Source organism: Sceloporus occidentalis, unplaced genomic scaffold (assembly GCF_023333645.1).
Source record: "Sceloporus occidentalis isolate IW3139 unplaced genomic scaffold, rSceOcc1.0.p SCAF_63, whole genome shotgun sequence".
Lineage (NCBI taxonomy): Eukaryota > Metazoa > Chordata > Lepidosauria > Squamata > Phrynosomatidae > Sceloporus > Sceloporus occidentalis.
In genome coordinates, this window is record NW_028317043.1 from 2934451 (window position 1) to 2951955 (window position 17505).

General features: G+C 39.8%; 1 protein-coding gene across 1 annotated transcript; it reads left to right on the plus strand.

The window, feature by feature from the left end:
* The first annotated feature begins 11384 nt into the window (after positions 1-11384).
* On the plus strand, positions 11385-17236 carry LOC149287190 (mitogen-activated protein kinase kinase kinase 8-like). Its single transcript, XM_089493184.1, has 7 exons — positions 11385-11720; positions 13046-13213; positions 13916-14177; positions 14460-14566; positions 15426-15578; positions 15817-16060; positions 17103-17236. Exons 1-7 carry the CDS (start codon positions 11385-11387, stop codon positions 17234-17236), a joined length of 1404 nt encoding a protein of 467 aa, XP_089349310.1.
* Positions 17237-17505: the final 269 nt, after the last annotated feature.

Genomic DNA, 17505 nt, shown 5'->3' on the forward strand with positions numbered 1-17505 from the left:
GAAGGACATTTATTTTGTGTTCCCGTTTCCTCCTGGCACGCATCTCCTGGAAGTTCCCTTTTGGTAAGGTGGCTTCTTTTATATCTTTAGCACTTCTGTTTTCCATTGATGTGCTTGATTTTCCATTCTTCACCTTAAATCTATGGAAGTTCCCTTTTTAAATCTTTCCTGATTTGCCTATTTAAAGTCTAAGGGTTTATTAACTAAACACTGGTTCAAGTAAACGATAAATTTGTTGGTAAAAGATCTAATGCTGGAATACTTGCCTGTTCAGCCATAACATTATGACCACCTGACCAATATTGTTAAGGGTCCCTTTTGCTGCCAAAACTGCCCTGACCCATTGAGGCGTGGACTCTACTAGACCTCTGACGTAGAGCCTTGCGCGGGACTGCTTTTTTAATCCCACTCCCGCTGTTTTGAATCCCGCTCCCGCAATGTGGGTGTTCCGCTCCCGCCACATTTGTGGCCAATCACGCCCGCCTCCTTACCTGATTTCCCGCGCAGTCCCGCAAGGCTGCCCTCGAGTTGTTTCCTCACAGCGTCTCTTCTCTTGCTCCGCCCAGGAACAAGGCGACGTCAACTTATGTGACTCCGCCTTGTTCATGGGCGGAGCAAGATAGGAGACAATGTAATGGAGCAGCGAGAAGGCATCCTTGGGGGCCTGCGCAGGATCACCGGGACCCGCAGGTACAGTGCCTGACCGCCCGCTCCCGCCCGCAGCCCCAGAAAGACTGCCCGCGCCCGCAAGTTTTTTGGTGGGTCCCGCGGGACCCGCCTTCCAATGCAGTCCTCTACTCTGAAGGTGTGCTGTTGTATCTGCACCAAGACCTTCGCAATAGATCCTTTAAGTCCTGTAAGTTGCGAGGTGCGAAATCCATGGATGCATCCTGGTGCCATGCGTTCTCCAGGTAAGCACACCAGGTCTATGGCAGAGGGGTATGCAGAAAGATGTTGGGGACCAGGAGGTATTGGCACAAGAGGGATGGGCACAAGGGGGTGGACTCTAGATGGAAAAAGGGCACTGGGAAAAAGGGGACTGGGAAATATGGGACTGGGAAAGAGAAGTGGTCCCAGACCTGATGATGACTTTGATGCTGGGTGGATGAATGTTAGGGGGGTGAAAAGCTGAAGTAGTGCTGCTGTGTTGATGAATTAACTTTTAGCCACTAGAGGGCGCTGTATTGCGCTATCACAGTGTATGCCCCCACCCTGGATGTGTAGCATGTTAGAATTTTGTGTGAATGCATCTGATGTCTCTCTGTGTGGGGTGAAAATGTACATGTGTAATTATAGTACTTACTTGGGACCCCTGTGACTAACTGTAAGTTGGCATATATTAAGTGAGTGTAAACATTTTTTAATAAATATACAGGTTATTTTAGCTGCCCCTTGAAACTTTTAGCAAAAAATAAATACAAATCTTAGCTTAACTAGGTCATAAAGACCTACACATATATATATATATATATATATAATCTACTGACCTCTAAGACCAGTAGTAGGAACCTTCATTCTATTATTCCCTGGTAATAATAGTAATAATAATAATAAAAGGAGAGGTAGTAGCAGCGATTTAAGTAAATATCCCCAGTGACAGCCACACGTTTTGCCGAAAGTCCTTTGCATAAACCAGAGTAATGGGCTTACCTGCAAGTGTGCCTCGCCGAGCTTCAATTCAAGTATATGCAGCCTCTGGTTTTATTGCCCGGCAAAAATATAAAATGTTCTGGCCCATGGTCGATATACCTATGGACTCTTTAATGTTTCATATTTTGGAGTTGATTTCATTCTTGGATTGCAGATTTAGATAGATAGACACATAGATTGTGTTTGCATATATACATATCAGCCTGACGTTAAGGAAGTAGCAAAGGTTGTCTGACTCTCTGGGGTCTACCACAAAACAGCAACATTATGGTTACATGAAAGCTGTAAGAAGATTTAGTAGAAGTACCAACATGCTAAATCATTCTGTGAAGGGTCAGCACTCGGTACATGTAGATACAGTTTTATTTTTTACTATATAACTCCAGTCCTAGTATGTAGTAAGCTTACAAGATGTAGGCCTTCTTCTCAGTATAGTGTGTTTATCTTATTGTCAAGCTGTACAATGTCAATTTTAATAAAGTTGTGAAGTTTGTGACATGGAGAGTAAGGGGTCCACTGCCCATCTGGAGTTCCCTTCTAGTGTAATGTGTTTGAAACAAGCTTGGCATGTTTTTGGTTAACATCTTAGATTCATTTGTGTCTTTTTAAACATGTTTGGTGTTATAAAAAGTTATACACATGATCTAACGGTTTATTAGTCAAATTACTGGCAGCATATCAGAAAAGCTGGCCCCTCTTTCTAACTCCACTCCATATCCACATACAATGAAACAAAGGCTAAAACACGAGCAAGATCGTAAAAGTCAGTACATCGAATTAATTGTGTAGAGGCGTGCTAATTCAGAAAGAAGTAAGCCTTCTTAAACCACGGGGAGCCCATTAACCTCCCTCTGGTTATTGAGAAATCCCTTCATATCTATACTCGTTCAGTATCTTGGTCAGTTCTTGCAAATGGTATTTGATTACTTCCTTAAATTATGTAGCCTTACAACGGCTGGCTTCCGACTTTAAAGCGATACGTGATCAAATTATCTTTGTTAGTAGGGTCTGTATAGAACAGGGTTAGTCATCTGGATGGCCGTATACAGCCAAAGACATTTCTGTGTTTGTAGGATGTTGGACACTGTTACATGAACGGCTCTACAAATGAAAAGGCTTGGACCCTCCTGTCTTTGTTCAGTAGTTAAAATCAGAGTCACATTCCAGATTAACGGAAGAATATTCCTAGGACTTATGACATCTGCAGCATGTTGGCTATACCCTCTTCTCGTATCTAAGAAGCTGCTACTTAAGTTTCCCAAAGCATTTCAAGTGCAGAAGGGTGGAACCTGATGAAAGGAGAAGTGAAACCAGGGAGACAGTACATGGACACAAGCATCTATGATAAGGCTTACAGAAGTCATTTGGGCATGTCTGGCACAAAATATTTTGCTGTTTACATCTGGGTAGAACCAGGTGGGGAGTAGGCGAAGCCAAAAGCTTAACCCAGATCAATGGAGTGCTATGGATCAGTCAACAATCAGCTGCCAGAACCTGATCTCCCGAAACATGCCTGGTATGACTGTTCTAACACCTATCGCTCCTATGTAATGAAACACTAATACTAGTGCTAAACAGCTGTCATAGTGACCCATTTCACGTCCCTTTTTTTTGGATTTAATATGTTTCCATATATGTAATATGGGTTACAAAGTGAAAAAACACCCTTTTTTAAAGGTATTTAATTTAACTTTAACAAAATCAGTGCTTGTTTATTGAGTATCTTTAGAATATTTTCATGTCTATGAAGTGTGGTGGCAGTGCACGGGTTAAATTCTAGATTACTCTGAACAGGTATCTGTTGTTCAGTACCCAGAACTATTTCCTGCACACGGCAATATTCAGAGCGTGTTTGCTCACTGAACCTTAATATCAACCAGATGCTATTTGTTGAACTGACCTGGTTCTCGGAAAGATCAGCAAGTCTGCGCTGCCAACGTCACTCGGTTGGCTTTTGCAATGTTTTCCTTTCTGAAGTAATCTCTAAAATTGAAGACCAGCCTTTGAAACAATAGGGGAACAAGAACATGTGGCACTTCGGAAAACAACACGACCAAAACAACACGACTTTCTGCCTTTATTCACAAAAATTAGCGCGTTGATGTGTACACCATAAGGTTCACTGGCCAAAAAGGGCATTACCTAACATGGGAACTACCAGGGTATCAACAGTAAAGGTTGCAAGCGACTTGAGCTAAACACCACATGTCCACTTGGAGATCAAAAAGCTGCCCTGGAGGCCAGGTCATAAGCTGTGATACCCAGAAATCACCCAGTATAACAGGTTGGTCCACCATAAAAAGACCTTCATTCCCCTGAGTTCTTCTATATGGGTCCTACAGAGCTACATGAACCTCCTACAATCCTACAAGTCATATAAGAAGACTTGGAACACTCTAGTGCTTTCTTATGTGTCAAAAATCACTATTTGGCTGAACATATCATGAAGCTACAGCTCAGTGGTGATTTTTGAGGATGAGTGATCTTAACTAGAGAATTTCTTAGGTTTACTCCCCTGAGGCTTCTCCCTAACTTCTCCTTCAAGAGTTGGGAGCAGGTCACACTAGACGAGGCATGCCTACCTGAGTACGGGCAGCACAAGCTCAGGGCCATACGGGAACTAGGTGGGGAGCAGGTAGAGTTTGGACCCCTCAGTAATATTCGAAGGTTGCCCTGAAGATGTGGTAATTTAGTTTGATTGGGGCATACCCAGTGAGTTCCCAGGTATGACTCTGGAGAAACTCAATGGATGGAACCCAAGAGTATTCATACCTGGAATGTGAACTATCCGCATCACTGCATTATGCAATTCTATTGTTATTAGTAAATCCATACATACATAATGCTTGTAAGGCACAATTATACTTCACACCGGATTTAAAGTAGTAATTTTATCTTCCTTATAGTAAATGTAAAGTTTGCACAACTGTTTTCTTAAGAAATTAAGCAAAAACCCCTATGCTGATCATTTCCTTCAGGATGTGTCAGATCTTCGCCCAATATTATTTTATTTTAAAATATAATCTTACATTTTTAAATTACATTTTGGGTTGATGGGCAACAAATGCTTTATTTTTATTCAACGTTTCTACAGGGACAACATTTTGGGGACTTTAAAAAAAAAAAAAATATATATAATAATTTTTACAGTCTTTACTTTTTTTGTATTGCAATTACCAGAGAGCTGTATAAAATGACTGTCAATCAGTGACGTGGGCAGGGAGAACATTTTTGAAATACAAGACAATATTTAAATTGTCTGGTAAGAAAGAAAAATGTAGCCGTCTTATCTGGGAACATACTTGAACCAGGCACGTTATAGTTGAGTAGATAAGAACTTCCTTCTGATATATACTTTGAGAAAGAAACAGTTACAGAAGCAGACACCTATTTCATAGCATTAAAGGGGCATCGGTGAGACAAACAGGGCTTAGGCTGAAACACCAGCCCTGTTTTTACATTACATTTATTTATATGGCGCCAGCAGATTCCATAGCGCTGTTACAGGAGAGTCAGTAGAATCATTTAAAATCGCACACAATAACAAACTGATAAAAAAAGAGGAAAAGAGAAAATATGTACCTTATTCTTTGCATCTTCACTGCATTTACGTCACAGAGTGCCGGGATATGAAGTGATTTTGTGGCATTCCGTGTCTTAAATGAGTGCCGCATCTTCTATTGCAGTCTATGGCGGCTGTGCTGAGGAACCTCACAGCTATCAGATGCACTTAAATGGCGCACCCCTTTAATGTTTGTGTTAGTGGAACAGCATCTTCAACCCGATAATCAATCCTTATCACAGGCCTTTCCCTTCCCTCATCTGATTTGGGCAACATAAATCAGGGTAAGCCGTAAGCAGCGTTACATTTGTAGCAGGACATTTGCTCGTCAATAATGTGGCTTAAACATATTTACTAAAGCACGGGACATAGCAACAAGCAAACACAACAGCCACTGTGTGACGGAGCGTTCCATGGCATGATCACAATCTCTCATGTTCTTTGTAGCGGCACAGGACCAGGGCTTGGGAAGGTTGTGGTTAAGTGCAGGGGTAATTACGATCGTCTGATACAGAGCCACAGATAAAGCCTGCATTCAGAAATAAACAGGGCCAGGGTGGCCTACCCGGGATAACTGCCCCACGGCCATGAAAGAGATCTGTGCCGACTGATCTCCCATCCTCTGCGCGTCTGCCAGTCAGCTCCGCACCGTTATGACATCATATCTGGTGAGCAGATCTGCAGAGCAAGACCGCACCGCAGACCCGCAGGCAGACTGACAGACTCAGGGAGGAAAGGGGATTAACTCGCATCCAAAAATATGAATCGGGGTGTGCTGGGGGAGGGTATGAAGGGGGAATAATGCTGACTATAGAGATGGAGGGCGATTTTGGTACTAATGATAGGGGGTGGAAATCATAGTGGGGAGGAATATTATGTTGATGGTGGCAGATATGAATATGGTGGTTGAGTGGTATGACTTATATTAAGATGTGTGTTGATGGTCAGGGGCAGCTCTCCACAAATAAATACACGTGCATACACACATATGCAACCATACATACACACACACACACACACACACACACACAAATACACATAATCTATACATACGCACACACACAATCATTCCAACTCCATACACCTGCGCATAATTACCTGCACATATACATACTCTCTACATACACTATACACTTAAACATGCGCACATTTTTTATTATTATAAAATTGTAGATCTTGTTAGGATATTTATAAAAAAAATGTTATAGTCATTTCTGTTAATCCATTTGTTTCTCATTTGATCTATACCTGCAGTGCAGGGTTTGCATGTGATTGTCCTTTGTTTGTTTACAAGGCAGTCCTACTAGCAAACATATACATCCCCAATAATGCAGAAAGGCACTAAAAAGAAGGTGGTCAGCAACATGTAATTTTTTTTAAGTTGTTTTAGGGGTGTGGTTAGAGGCGTGGCTAAGGGCAGGGCTTTACAAGACTTTTTAGAAATGACACTTAGAAGTAAAATGTAATTTATAACCACATTTTTTGCTGTTTTTTTATACAAATTATTGTAAGCTTTAGGGCTGTAGTACCCTGAAACACCAGGAGAGGGGGAAGAGGAGGGGCTTCTAGGTGAAAAGAGGGACTGTCTATCCTAATGAAGGACAGTTGGGAGGTATGGGTTAGCAGTGATCAGTGTAGACAGAGATAGGTGGATGGGCAGAGATATGAAAGTGTCTTTAATAATCCCTTTAAACATCATAAAACCTGCATGTCTGCAAACGTCACACATCGTGTATATATTACACACGAGCCGGTGCTTTATGTTCGGAATGAAAGCTTGAATTCGTTTTTCGTTCACACGTTATACTATGATCGGATTTGCTCTTTTTGTTTACACTTTCCATTTCATTCTAATTGGAAGTTTATGTCATCTCCCGGTTCACTTCTCCGATGTATGTCTCACATTTCTTCCAGTCTCTGGAGCCTGTTTTCTGGGGCGAGATATACCGATCCTGCCCTGACAGCAGACGCTTCTGCCCGATCTGGGGCAGTTTCTCGGGCACACTCACATTTTTAGGTTGTTTTTTGGGAGGTTATGTTGATCTTTCCCTGTGAACGCCGGTGCTGTAAGGGTTAAAGCCCTTGTTTACTGAAGCTCCTGCCCCGATGTTTCGTTCTCATCATTTCCTGAAAGTGTCCTCCCAGTTTCTCGAGAAAACTTCCTGCTCTGGAGTTTCCAGATCTCGTGCACAGCGCAGATCACGGGCAGTTCACGCGGACTACTGGACTGTTTGCATGTATGCCCCTGCGCTCTGCCCTGTCTCTTCAATGGACAGAACGTGACTTCCAGGAGCCATGCCTGATCATAAATGGGATATGGAAGGTAAGCCACGGGCTGGCATGTGGAATGGGGTGGCCAGATTCCCCCTTCTACAAGGCTGTCCAGTATACATTCCCCATTCTTATTTAAAGGGGCAATCTGGACACCTTAATGTAGATATGGGTCCTGGCACAACAGGGGCGACCCAAATACATGCCAAGGCTAGCATTTTCTATATGGTTGCCACCATGTGTGAGAAAGAACTGGGATGGGGGATTGCAGGAAACTGGTTAGAAGTACTCAATACCTTGATGTGCATGGTGGGAGTTGTTGTCCTCAGTTGCTCCAGTTTTTAAAAGCTTGTTGGAAATGTAGTCCCAGGTTGCTGATCACCGATGATGGCAAACTATCTGCACATTAAGTTATCAATGACAAGATATTTCTGCCACAAAATGTATGTTTAAATAGCAGACATGGGTATTGATATTGTGCTGGTCTTTCCCAATGTAATGTGGGTAATTATTGTAAACTATCTTTCTTATTCAATAGACTAGGCTGTGATGTAAGCGGTGACATCACACCTGCACTACAGACAGAAGTTATCATGGAAGCAGATCAGGATTAAGATCATGGCTCCCCAGAATAAGGCTTTAATTGTGTAGGCTTAAAGGATAGGTTTGGTTATACATACATTACATGTATCTATAGCACTCCAGAGGTGCTATTACTATAGGGGGACAGCAAAGAGTAACAATAACATACAACTGGCAATACACAATTTGACATTAAGATTAACACACGTTAAGACATACTGGTACAGAAAGAGAAGAGGGTCCTGCTCTTGGACGCTGGCGTTCATCACGGGTTTCATGTTGTCATGTCAGTATGTTTCATCTATACAGTTACAGGACACCTTTCCCAACTGCGTATTTTACTGCGCTACAGAATCTGTTGGCAATACAAAAGTAGTTTTCATGTATATATAAACCTTAAAAATGCAAAGCCTTGCTAAATGACATCGTCCTGTCTTTTGGATGATTGAGAGAATAAACACGTTTCAGGGAATGGCAAAATTGCAGGAAGTCATAAGATCCTGCTCAGCAGTTTAGTAGAAAGGGGTTTCAACACAGTCATGGGGATTGTTGGGCGGGGGGCAGTGCGAGACGTGATTCACTAATGATTCACATTGTATGGTGCTATTTCTATCTGGCGCTCTGTGACCGAGTACAGAACAGTTGCAGGTTGTTATGTAGTCTGCATACCAAGCTATATGATGTCACCGGCCACATTTAATTATTACACAGAGCAGTTACGTGGTTGGTGTGTAGGGAATGTGTGTCATTTTGGTTTAGCGTGTCTTTTATTGGAAAGTGGTCATTGAAAATGAAGGCAAATGCATGGGGGGGGTTCTGAATTTGTAAAAAAGCAACAATGTGAAGATTTTACAGGGGGCCATGCAGCTATTATATGCATTAAAGGGCATGTGATGGCTGGAGAGTCCCTTGAAGATTTGGTGTGGTAGTCCATTAGAAAAAACTCCCAATTATAACATCTCTAATAATTCTAACACCTCTGTAAATGCTGACGTAATAGGAGCTAATCATATCCCCAATTCAGTTTTTTTGGGTGATTGAGGCAAATGTTGACACGGTTGACCTCATATTGAAGCTGGGTGCTCTCAGAAGACACTTTAGTTGGCCTTATAGACCATCCAGGTCTGCCTCAAATGGGACTCCTCACCCAAACTGGGATTTCCGCTCCCATACGAGAAACCATTGTATGATTGCAGAATTCCCAGTTATAATCAGCGCCTGAACCACAAAGGTCTGAACGTTGAAGTCACATTCAAATCCAAAACACCCGTCTAAACAATATATCAAAAGGAACCCGAAGACTACTTTTTGAAGACACTCTAAATTTGTGAGAAGGGTATAATGATATAGCTGACAAGTATACACTTTCTATTCTGTGTATTCTCTCTAAATGCCTGCTAATCATCCCTTTTATTGTTCTGGAGGAATATGCCAACTGTAGAGAAATCGGAGGTTGCCATGGTGATTGCCCTTTGGATACAATGCCATCATTGTTTTTAAAAAAAATAAGGCTTATGATGTTAAAGTTCTTCTCTTGAATTGGCCGGCTAGTGTTTGGCCTTTCTTATTTTAGGATCTAAGAAACAAAACTTCTTAAAGGTGGCGTAAAAACATTTTGTAAAGTAAATAAGGCAGAGAGAAAGTCAGTTATTTAGCCATGGTACAAAAAGAAAACAACACTCAAAATGTTAAATGGGCCAAGATTCCAAATATGTTCAGCAAAAAAAAAATATTTTTAGAACGTGCGATTATTTTATTCGACATTTCTTGTAAGTCTTGGTTGCATGCCAGTACTTACTGAAATGTTTGATTTGATGGGAAATGTCTGAGAAGTCTTGTGCAATGCTAGTCAAAATTTGACCAATTTTTGTAATGAATGGAGCCCCGATCTGTCTAGATCTTATGATGTTGGTACATACATTTCCTAGAAAGGTCAGGACCTTTTATACCTAGCAAAAAAAACATTGTATTCTATTCATATTACATTATTCTGACTTAATGCTTAAGACATCATTTGCTTGGCATGGGTTCCTTTGTATAACTATACTGACCAAATCAGATGCTTGCCTCTCAACAACGGGGACCAGGGACGGTGTTGGCCTGACAAAGGTAGGGCTGTTGGCCGGAGACGTGTCCAGGAGCTGTGTGACTATGCAGCTGACAGCTGCTACAAATGGGCAGAATACTTTTTGATGGCCATGCACATGCAATGCGTGTTGTGTTCCTTCCTTGCTCGCGCTTACAGATTTCACTATTTTTTCTGGACTAGTAGCCATTCAATTCAAGGTTTTTTATGTATTGTTGGGGAGACTGGATGAGATTTTTATCCGCCGGTACTTTCTATGTTTCTGTGTGTTTCTAGACTAAACATTGTAGCACCCCAGCTGTGGATGACCTTCATCTTCCATGACTTTTCTTGGTCAGTGTAGCCCTGTTTGGGACCACATGTTATGTAGACCCATGAGTCTACACATGGTTTAAAGGTTCTCTCTACATGCATGTGGCTGTTTCCATAGAGTGGATAGACCTGTCTGATCTATCATTAATTAAAACATGTCTTATTTACAGTTCATAAATGAATAAATTCACATTGTGTATATAAGGGCTACAATGGTAACGGGATCTCCCGATTTTCATCTTTGGGGGCCGTACTGATATATGACCCTTTCCTTCACTCCAGTGAGGCCACTGGTTCTGTTAATTTTGAACATTTTTTTTATTCATTCAGATTTTTACCAGCATATGGTTTTATAAATCTGTTTGATCTAGAAAACGTTCCTCTGTGAACCCGCTGTAGGCAATTGTCCAGCAATGTATCTTTCAGCATCTGCCAAGTATAAAATTTCCTGCCTTGAGGATAATGAATTATATAAAGGAATCCAACTCCCTGTTGAAATGCATCGAGTTATTTAATGACACAGGTACAATCTGAAGTATCGTTTCTGTTCATCTTTAACGGAATTTCTATTCATTCCACGTTTCCATGAGTAACTCTACCACTGCTGGATTTTGCAACCCCTTTTGGTCAAGGACTAAGTTATGGTGGGTAAAGGTGATGGAAAACCCTTCCACTTAAATTTAAGGGGGTAGTAGAAGTATTATTAAACACTCATCTACAGACACCAGACAAGCCAGAAGGCTAGTTTTTTCCCTCAAAAATCTCATGGTGCTGCCACAACAACAGGGGATTCTGGGTAGGCGCATGCAAATTAGGTCAAGGACTTAAAATCAGTTGTAGCATTGTGTGTATAAAAAGTATTATAAAACCATTCGAATAACTGAGATTTTGTTTTGTATGACAGGTACTTTTGCGGAAAACATGGATTATATGAGTACCACCGGTGACCAGAAGGAGGATGCTGATTTATTACTGAATTATTTGAATGTGTCTGATGTTGTTAGCATTATGGAAACTTTGTATCTGGACAGGGAATCTTGTGCTGACTCAGAAAGTACAGTTACAGTGCGTCATGAAGACTACCAGTACGAGGAAAGGTCAGAATCTCTCATTCTTAGTGGTCAAGAATCCTCCTTCTTGATGTCTGTCAAATATGGAACTACAAAGGACTTACAAAGCTTTGTAAATCAGGTGTCGGATGCAAAAAGTCATTTACATATGTATGTCCAGCAGGAGTGTGGAATCGTATTGAATAAGGTGAGAAAATCTTTTTTATCTTTTTTTTTTATTCCTAAAATAAATAAATAAATTAGACATAGAGGGTCCATAAAGACATGGTTGGATGAGTTTGGTGTGGAAGAACTTGACCGGCCGCACAGAGCCCTGACCTCAACCCCACAAAAAATTCCCACAGAAACACCAAAATCTTGTGGAAAGCCTTCCTAGTAGAGTGGAAGCGGTTATAGCTGCAAAAAGGGAGACTAAATTCTTATTAATGTCTATGTATTTAGAATGCAATGTCGTAAAAGTTTCTGTTGGTGTAATGGTCAGGTGTCCCAATACTTTTGTCCATATAGAGTGGGCATGGCGCAGAGAATTGTTGGTTTTGGTTTCATTTTCTGAAAGTCAGAAGGAAATGGTGTTTTTGCCAGTTGATAAATTAGGTCAGTTTGTGGCTGATATAGTCTTGGGTTTAGAGGCAGGACTCTTAAGAAACAGGGCGTTTGCAAAAGATTTTAACATTTCAACTTACTGACTTCACTATGAATTCTGAAGGGCTAGTGCCAGTCAACATCTTCAGCAAGGAGGACGGAGGTGCCCTGTATAATGCATGGGTAATGTGGGGAGCTTTATTGAAAGTCACCTCTTATTCAACCATACCTTATTATGGGCCAGCTCAGCCCATAATGCTCACTTGATTTACCCAATTTCAACCCGCATGCAAACTTTATTTTAATAAATAAACGCACTAGTGTTTTCTGTATGATTTTTCTGAAATTATAGCTTTGAAATAATATGAAAAAACTTTGTACCACAATAACAATATTTAGACGTGGAGGAAAACGAAGGAAACGTGAAAAACACTGATTCATAATTACCTAACGTAGCTTTAGGTTTCTCAATGACGTCTCTTGTTTTAACGTATGCAAATTTCCCTTTCCATGTTTCTCATTATAATTATATGAGTAAAATGTTCCATTACTGCCACCCTATTAAACTACAAAGCATTGTGTCATACCTTTTGTTATTAATACTTTTTCTTTATCAGAAAGATCTCTGCTAATGGAATTTACTTCCTCTGGTAACCTTTTATTAGTTTTCATGTGTCAAGCTATTTCTACATCGAGACTCGTCTACGCAGAACAATCTTCTCTGTAGGAACCAAAATGTCACTGCACCAAGATCCTTTGCCCATTAGCACAACTGGTTCATGAAATTACTTTTTTTAATACTAAATTATGTTAGTATTGTGAGTTTTATATCATGTGTTGCATATAATCGGCAACTCATAAGCACTTTGGCTTAGAGGTTTGACATTTGTTCCTTGTGCTTAATAATTCTTTGGTTCCTTTGCCTTTCAGAAGCTAACGGTTAAAGGTGGTCGCTACCAAAAAGACATGGACGTGCTGTTATTTCCCTGGAAGATGACCTACAAAAATATTGGCTCTGAATTTGTTCCCAGTGGAGCTTTTGGAAAAGTACATTTGGCACAAGATCTGGAAACCAGAAATCGCATGGCATGCAAGCTGGTATGTTCATTTGAGAATGTGTTTCTCTATGGAAATATAGGGACGTTGTAAATAGTCATAGGGACTGGCTCTCAACTTTTAGTCCAGGCCGCAAGCCAAGCCAAAGCGCTAAAAAATACAACACACCAAAAGCACTGTTGGCGCTTAGATTTCCACTAATTGGTTTAACACATAATGACGTGACTTGGCCAAAACATAGACATTAAGTAGATGTAACACACAGAAATTAAAAAGCAAACTCAATTATATTTGAAAGTGATTGTGAATTTGTTAAATCCATTCATAATTCCATTCATAAAATGAGAAAAATAAAGCAGTTAGTTGGAACGATCAGCATTATCTTTTAGTGGCTGTCCTTTGTGATTTCTTAGATATTTATTAAAGCTAAGTATCTAAAGATCTAAGGAAACTCAGTTCTTCAAATGAAAAGTTCAGCTTCAGTAAGATAGGCGCTACTGGTTTTTGAGTTTAACTCATCTGTTTAGTCTGACCCTGTATGTTTCATGATACTAAGTTTCACGGTTCCACCATAGTAATTTTGACCTAATTTGCATTAAATGCATTTTACCAAACAGACAAATTATTACTTTTAGAAGCACACCTATGGGTTGATATTTGGTTAGTATAGAATAAAGCTGCCGTCCTCCAAGACTACTCTCCACATGACTCTAACTATGTGATTGTCTTCTCTCCTCACCTCAGATTCCGGTGGAACAGTTCAAGCCAGCAGATGTGGAGATTCAAGTACAGTTTTGCCATGAGAATATAGCCGAGTTGTATGCGGCCATATTATGTGACAATATGGTGCATCTTTACATGGAGGCCGGTGAAGGAGGCTCTGTCATGGAGAAACTTGAAAGCTGTGGTCCTTTGCGGGAGTTTGAAATAATATGGGTGACCAAACATATTCTTAAAGGGCTTGATTTCCTGCACTCCAAAAATGTCATCCACCATGACATCAAACGTAAGTCTCTGGAACGTACCGCGGATTAATCTACAGAAAAATAGTTGTTTTTACCCAATTTCTATGTTCTTTCTAGCTAATCATGTAATGTTCCTGACTCCCCTTTGCTGATAATACTGTATAAGAATAGCAGCGTTCACATGAGGATGTTTAGGTTCATAGATGATCAGTATGTACAGAGGCGTATTCTGGCCTAGGCCATGTAACATTAGATGTAGTAGTAGTGTAGCCATTTAAAACAAAAGCCCCATAAGTTATACGTATCTAACCATCTCTTTGTAGCCAGCAACATTGTGTTCATGTCAACAAAAGCCGTTTTAGTGGACTTTGGACTCAGCGTCCAGATGACTGGAGATGTGTATTATCCAAAGGACTTGAGGGGAACTGAGGTAATAATTACATAATCAATTGTTCGGAATTCCTGGTTTGAACACAAAAGCTATTGAAAGGCTTTGGCAATTGCAGAACTAAAAGCCAGAAGGACACTCTGTCCTATTAATTAGAGAAGGAAGCAATGTTAGCCAGTGTTAATATATTTTATCCTACTTCCTCATGACAGGTATTTTTATTGAGGTTTTCACCAATTTAATAAATTGAGATATAAGGGATCATTAATCCAGATTTTTTTTTCAACTGATTTACAATGTCGTTTTTGTTCTTAAAGTGCCATTACCCCCAAAGCACAGCCTTAACGTAGAACAATAATGCGGTCAGGTGTGGATGGCATAAAAGAGAAAAGCTTGCAATCAATTAATACTCAATATATTTCCAGAATTGAGAGGATCACCATGAATGCACTTTAAGAATAATTTCTTGAAAGAAAAAACACAATTAAGGGATTTAAGTTTTTAAATATTTTGCTAGTTGAATATTCTCCACATTGGTGCTTTAAGAAATTAAGAAAGAAAGTTAAATGCTATTCTTCAGCAATATCCGATTTGTTGCTAAAATAAAGCCCCCCAAAAAACATAAATGCACTGTTCCCAAAATATCATACTTTTCTAACTTTTATTCTTTTCAGCTACATATTTGACAGCATTACAAAAATTTAAAGTGACAAAATATAAAAATTGTAATAAACCCACATATGTGAATGATCACTGTCAATGTCATTTAGATTGACCAAAGTTACATTGATTGTTTGCCATTGTGATGCAATGTAGATTTTTAGAACTTTGCTTAAAAACTAGGTTAACTTGGGTACAGATTTCACTGTTTGTAATTTTTTTTGTGTGTGTTTGGTTGCAGTTGTATATGAGCCCAGAAGTGGTTCTGTGCAGAGGGCACTCAACCAAGTCTGATATTTACAGCATGGGGGCAACAATTATTCACATGCAGACTGGGAATCCTCCATGGGTGAAGAGATACCCACGCTCGGCATTTCCGTCATACCTCTATATAGTAGGTTTATCTTTTTTTACATGCCAACCTAATTGGTTTCCTTGTAAATGAACCTTGTGTTTAAATTGTGTTACCTAGTAACATGTTATTGAACACTGAAACATAAGTGGTTCTTCAGACCAGTTAGTGCAAATTTTTATGCTAACATAGGTACAAAAGTAGGTTTGTAAAAAAAAATAAAGGTTTTTATGATTTTAGTTTTTTATTTCGGTAACAGTGGACTATTTTAATTCTACAGATACACAAGCAAGCCCCGCCATTAGAAGATATCGCAGAAGACTGCAGTCCTGCCATGAGGTCCTTTCTCACAGAATTACTAGAAAGGAACCCCAATAAGCGTCTCTCTGCCGCTGAACTCCTGAAACACGAGGCTTTGCACCCTCCTCCGGAGGACCAACCGCGCTGCCAGAGCCTCGACACGGCTCTTCTCGAGCGAAAGCGATTGCTCAAGAAAGAAGTAGAGCTGCCAGAAAATATTGCAGGTACAAACCTTTTTTATTGACCTTTTACCTGTATTTTTCAGTTTATGTAATGTTTTTGTAGAAGCCACGAACAATCTTTATTTTCAACTTTAGCCAGGAAGGAACGCATCTGTAGGACTCAATGTAGAAAGGCACATAATGTAGTATTTCAGAAGCCATGGCTTACTGACTTGAATTTGTGCAAATTTGGGGTTTGCTATTTTAATTGACATTTTGTTTTCTTGATAATCCACACAATTCTATACCTTATATTATATTTTTGCACTAATTTTAGTTTTATACAATTATATAAATATGCATAGAGGACTGAAATTTTATTTTCCAGATGTGTTATAAGGAGCAGAATACTTACGATAATTATTGTGCTTTCACTTAATGATAATTAGCTTATAATACAATGCTATATTATCTGCATATTCTGCAATATTGTATCAGATCAATCTGTTGCAGCATCCATTGAGTGGATGGTGCGGTGTGAGGACTACATGGTGTATCAATTAACAAAGTGCATATTTTGTAGATATGGTCCTTGGACAATCAAGGGCCCTAAAAAAGTTCAGACTGCCTGAATATTACTTATTTACAGAAATTAGGAATTATTGAGTGAAACATGGGAAAAAAAGGGGAATTTTAGTCTATAGCTGTTACTTCCTCTGATTGCATGTGGGCTTTGATCGTTCCTCCTGCTGATTAAAGCACTTGATTCTGAATGTAGCCAGCTCTTTGTTTCCGAAAGCTCTATCCCTTGTGTCACCAGGCTGCATTTGGAAAATCCAATGTGACAGAATGAGGTTTCACAAAATGCCTACAACAACGCTCATTCATGTTTCCCCACATTTCATTTTATTTTGGTTTTCCTAATTCTTCATAACTAACATGGTGATTTAAACAAATATTCTAACTAACATTAGGTCTTTTCCTATGTTGGCTCAATGAAAGGTATCAGTTATAAAAGGGTGTCAAAGTATACAGACTTAATTTCGTTCTGTTCTAATATTTTCATTTTTCTAGTATTAAAGCAGACTGATTTTTCTTCCCACAGACACTTCTCTGTACATGAGTGAAGATTCAGAGGTGCTCAGGAGACAGCGTTCCCTGTCCCTTGACCTTGGAGCTCTCGCTGGCTATTTTAACATTGTCAGCGGACCAACTACTTCAGAATATGACTGTCTGTAATGAAAAACTTTGCAGAATAAGCTAAGTCTCAGCATTGCTGGCACCAACTTTCACCGACGCATTTCATTCTTCATCTTTATTACTGGGAGGGACATCTCTGCGAAATTCTGGTCCGTGGTGGTTCCACAAAGCTACCATTTGTGAACTGGTGTAATTCTAATGATATACCACATCTTTCTGTTGATTGCAATTATATTAGATCTATTTGATTTGTTAATTTGGAGCATTCACAATGAAATAGTTTGTAATATTGTGTATTATCCTACTTA

What these genes read in the sequence shown, in the direction of transcription:
- LOC149287190 (XM_089493184.1), top strand. Translation starts at nt 11,385, where the DNA reads ATGGATTATATGAGTACCACCGGTGACCAGAAGGAGGATGCTGATTTA. An exon ending in ATCGCATGGCATGCAAGCTG is followed by an intron (nt 13,214 to 13,915) that starts GTATGTTCATTT and finishes TCCTCACCTCAG; the next exon opens with ATTCCGGTGGAACAGTTCAA. An exon ending in TTCCGTCATACCTCTATATA is followed by an intron (nt 15,579 to 15,816) that starts GTAGGTTTATCT and finishes TTAATTCTACAG; the next exon opens with ATACACAAGCAAGCCCCGCC.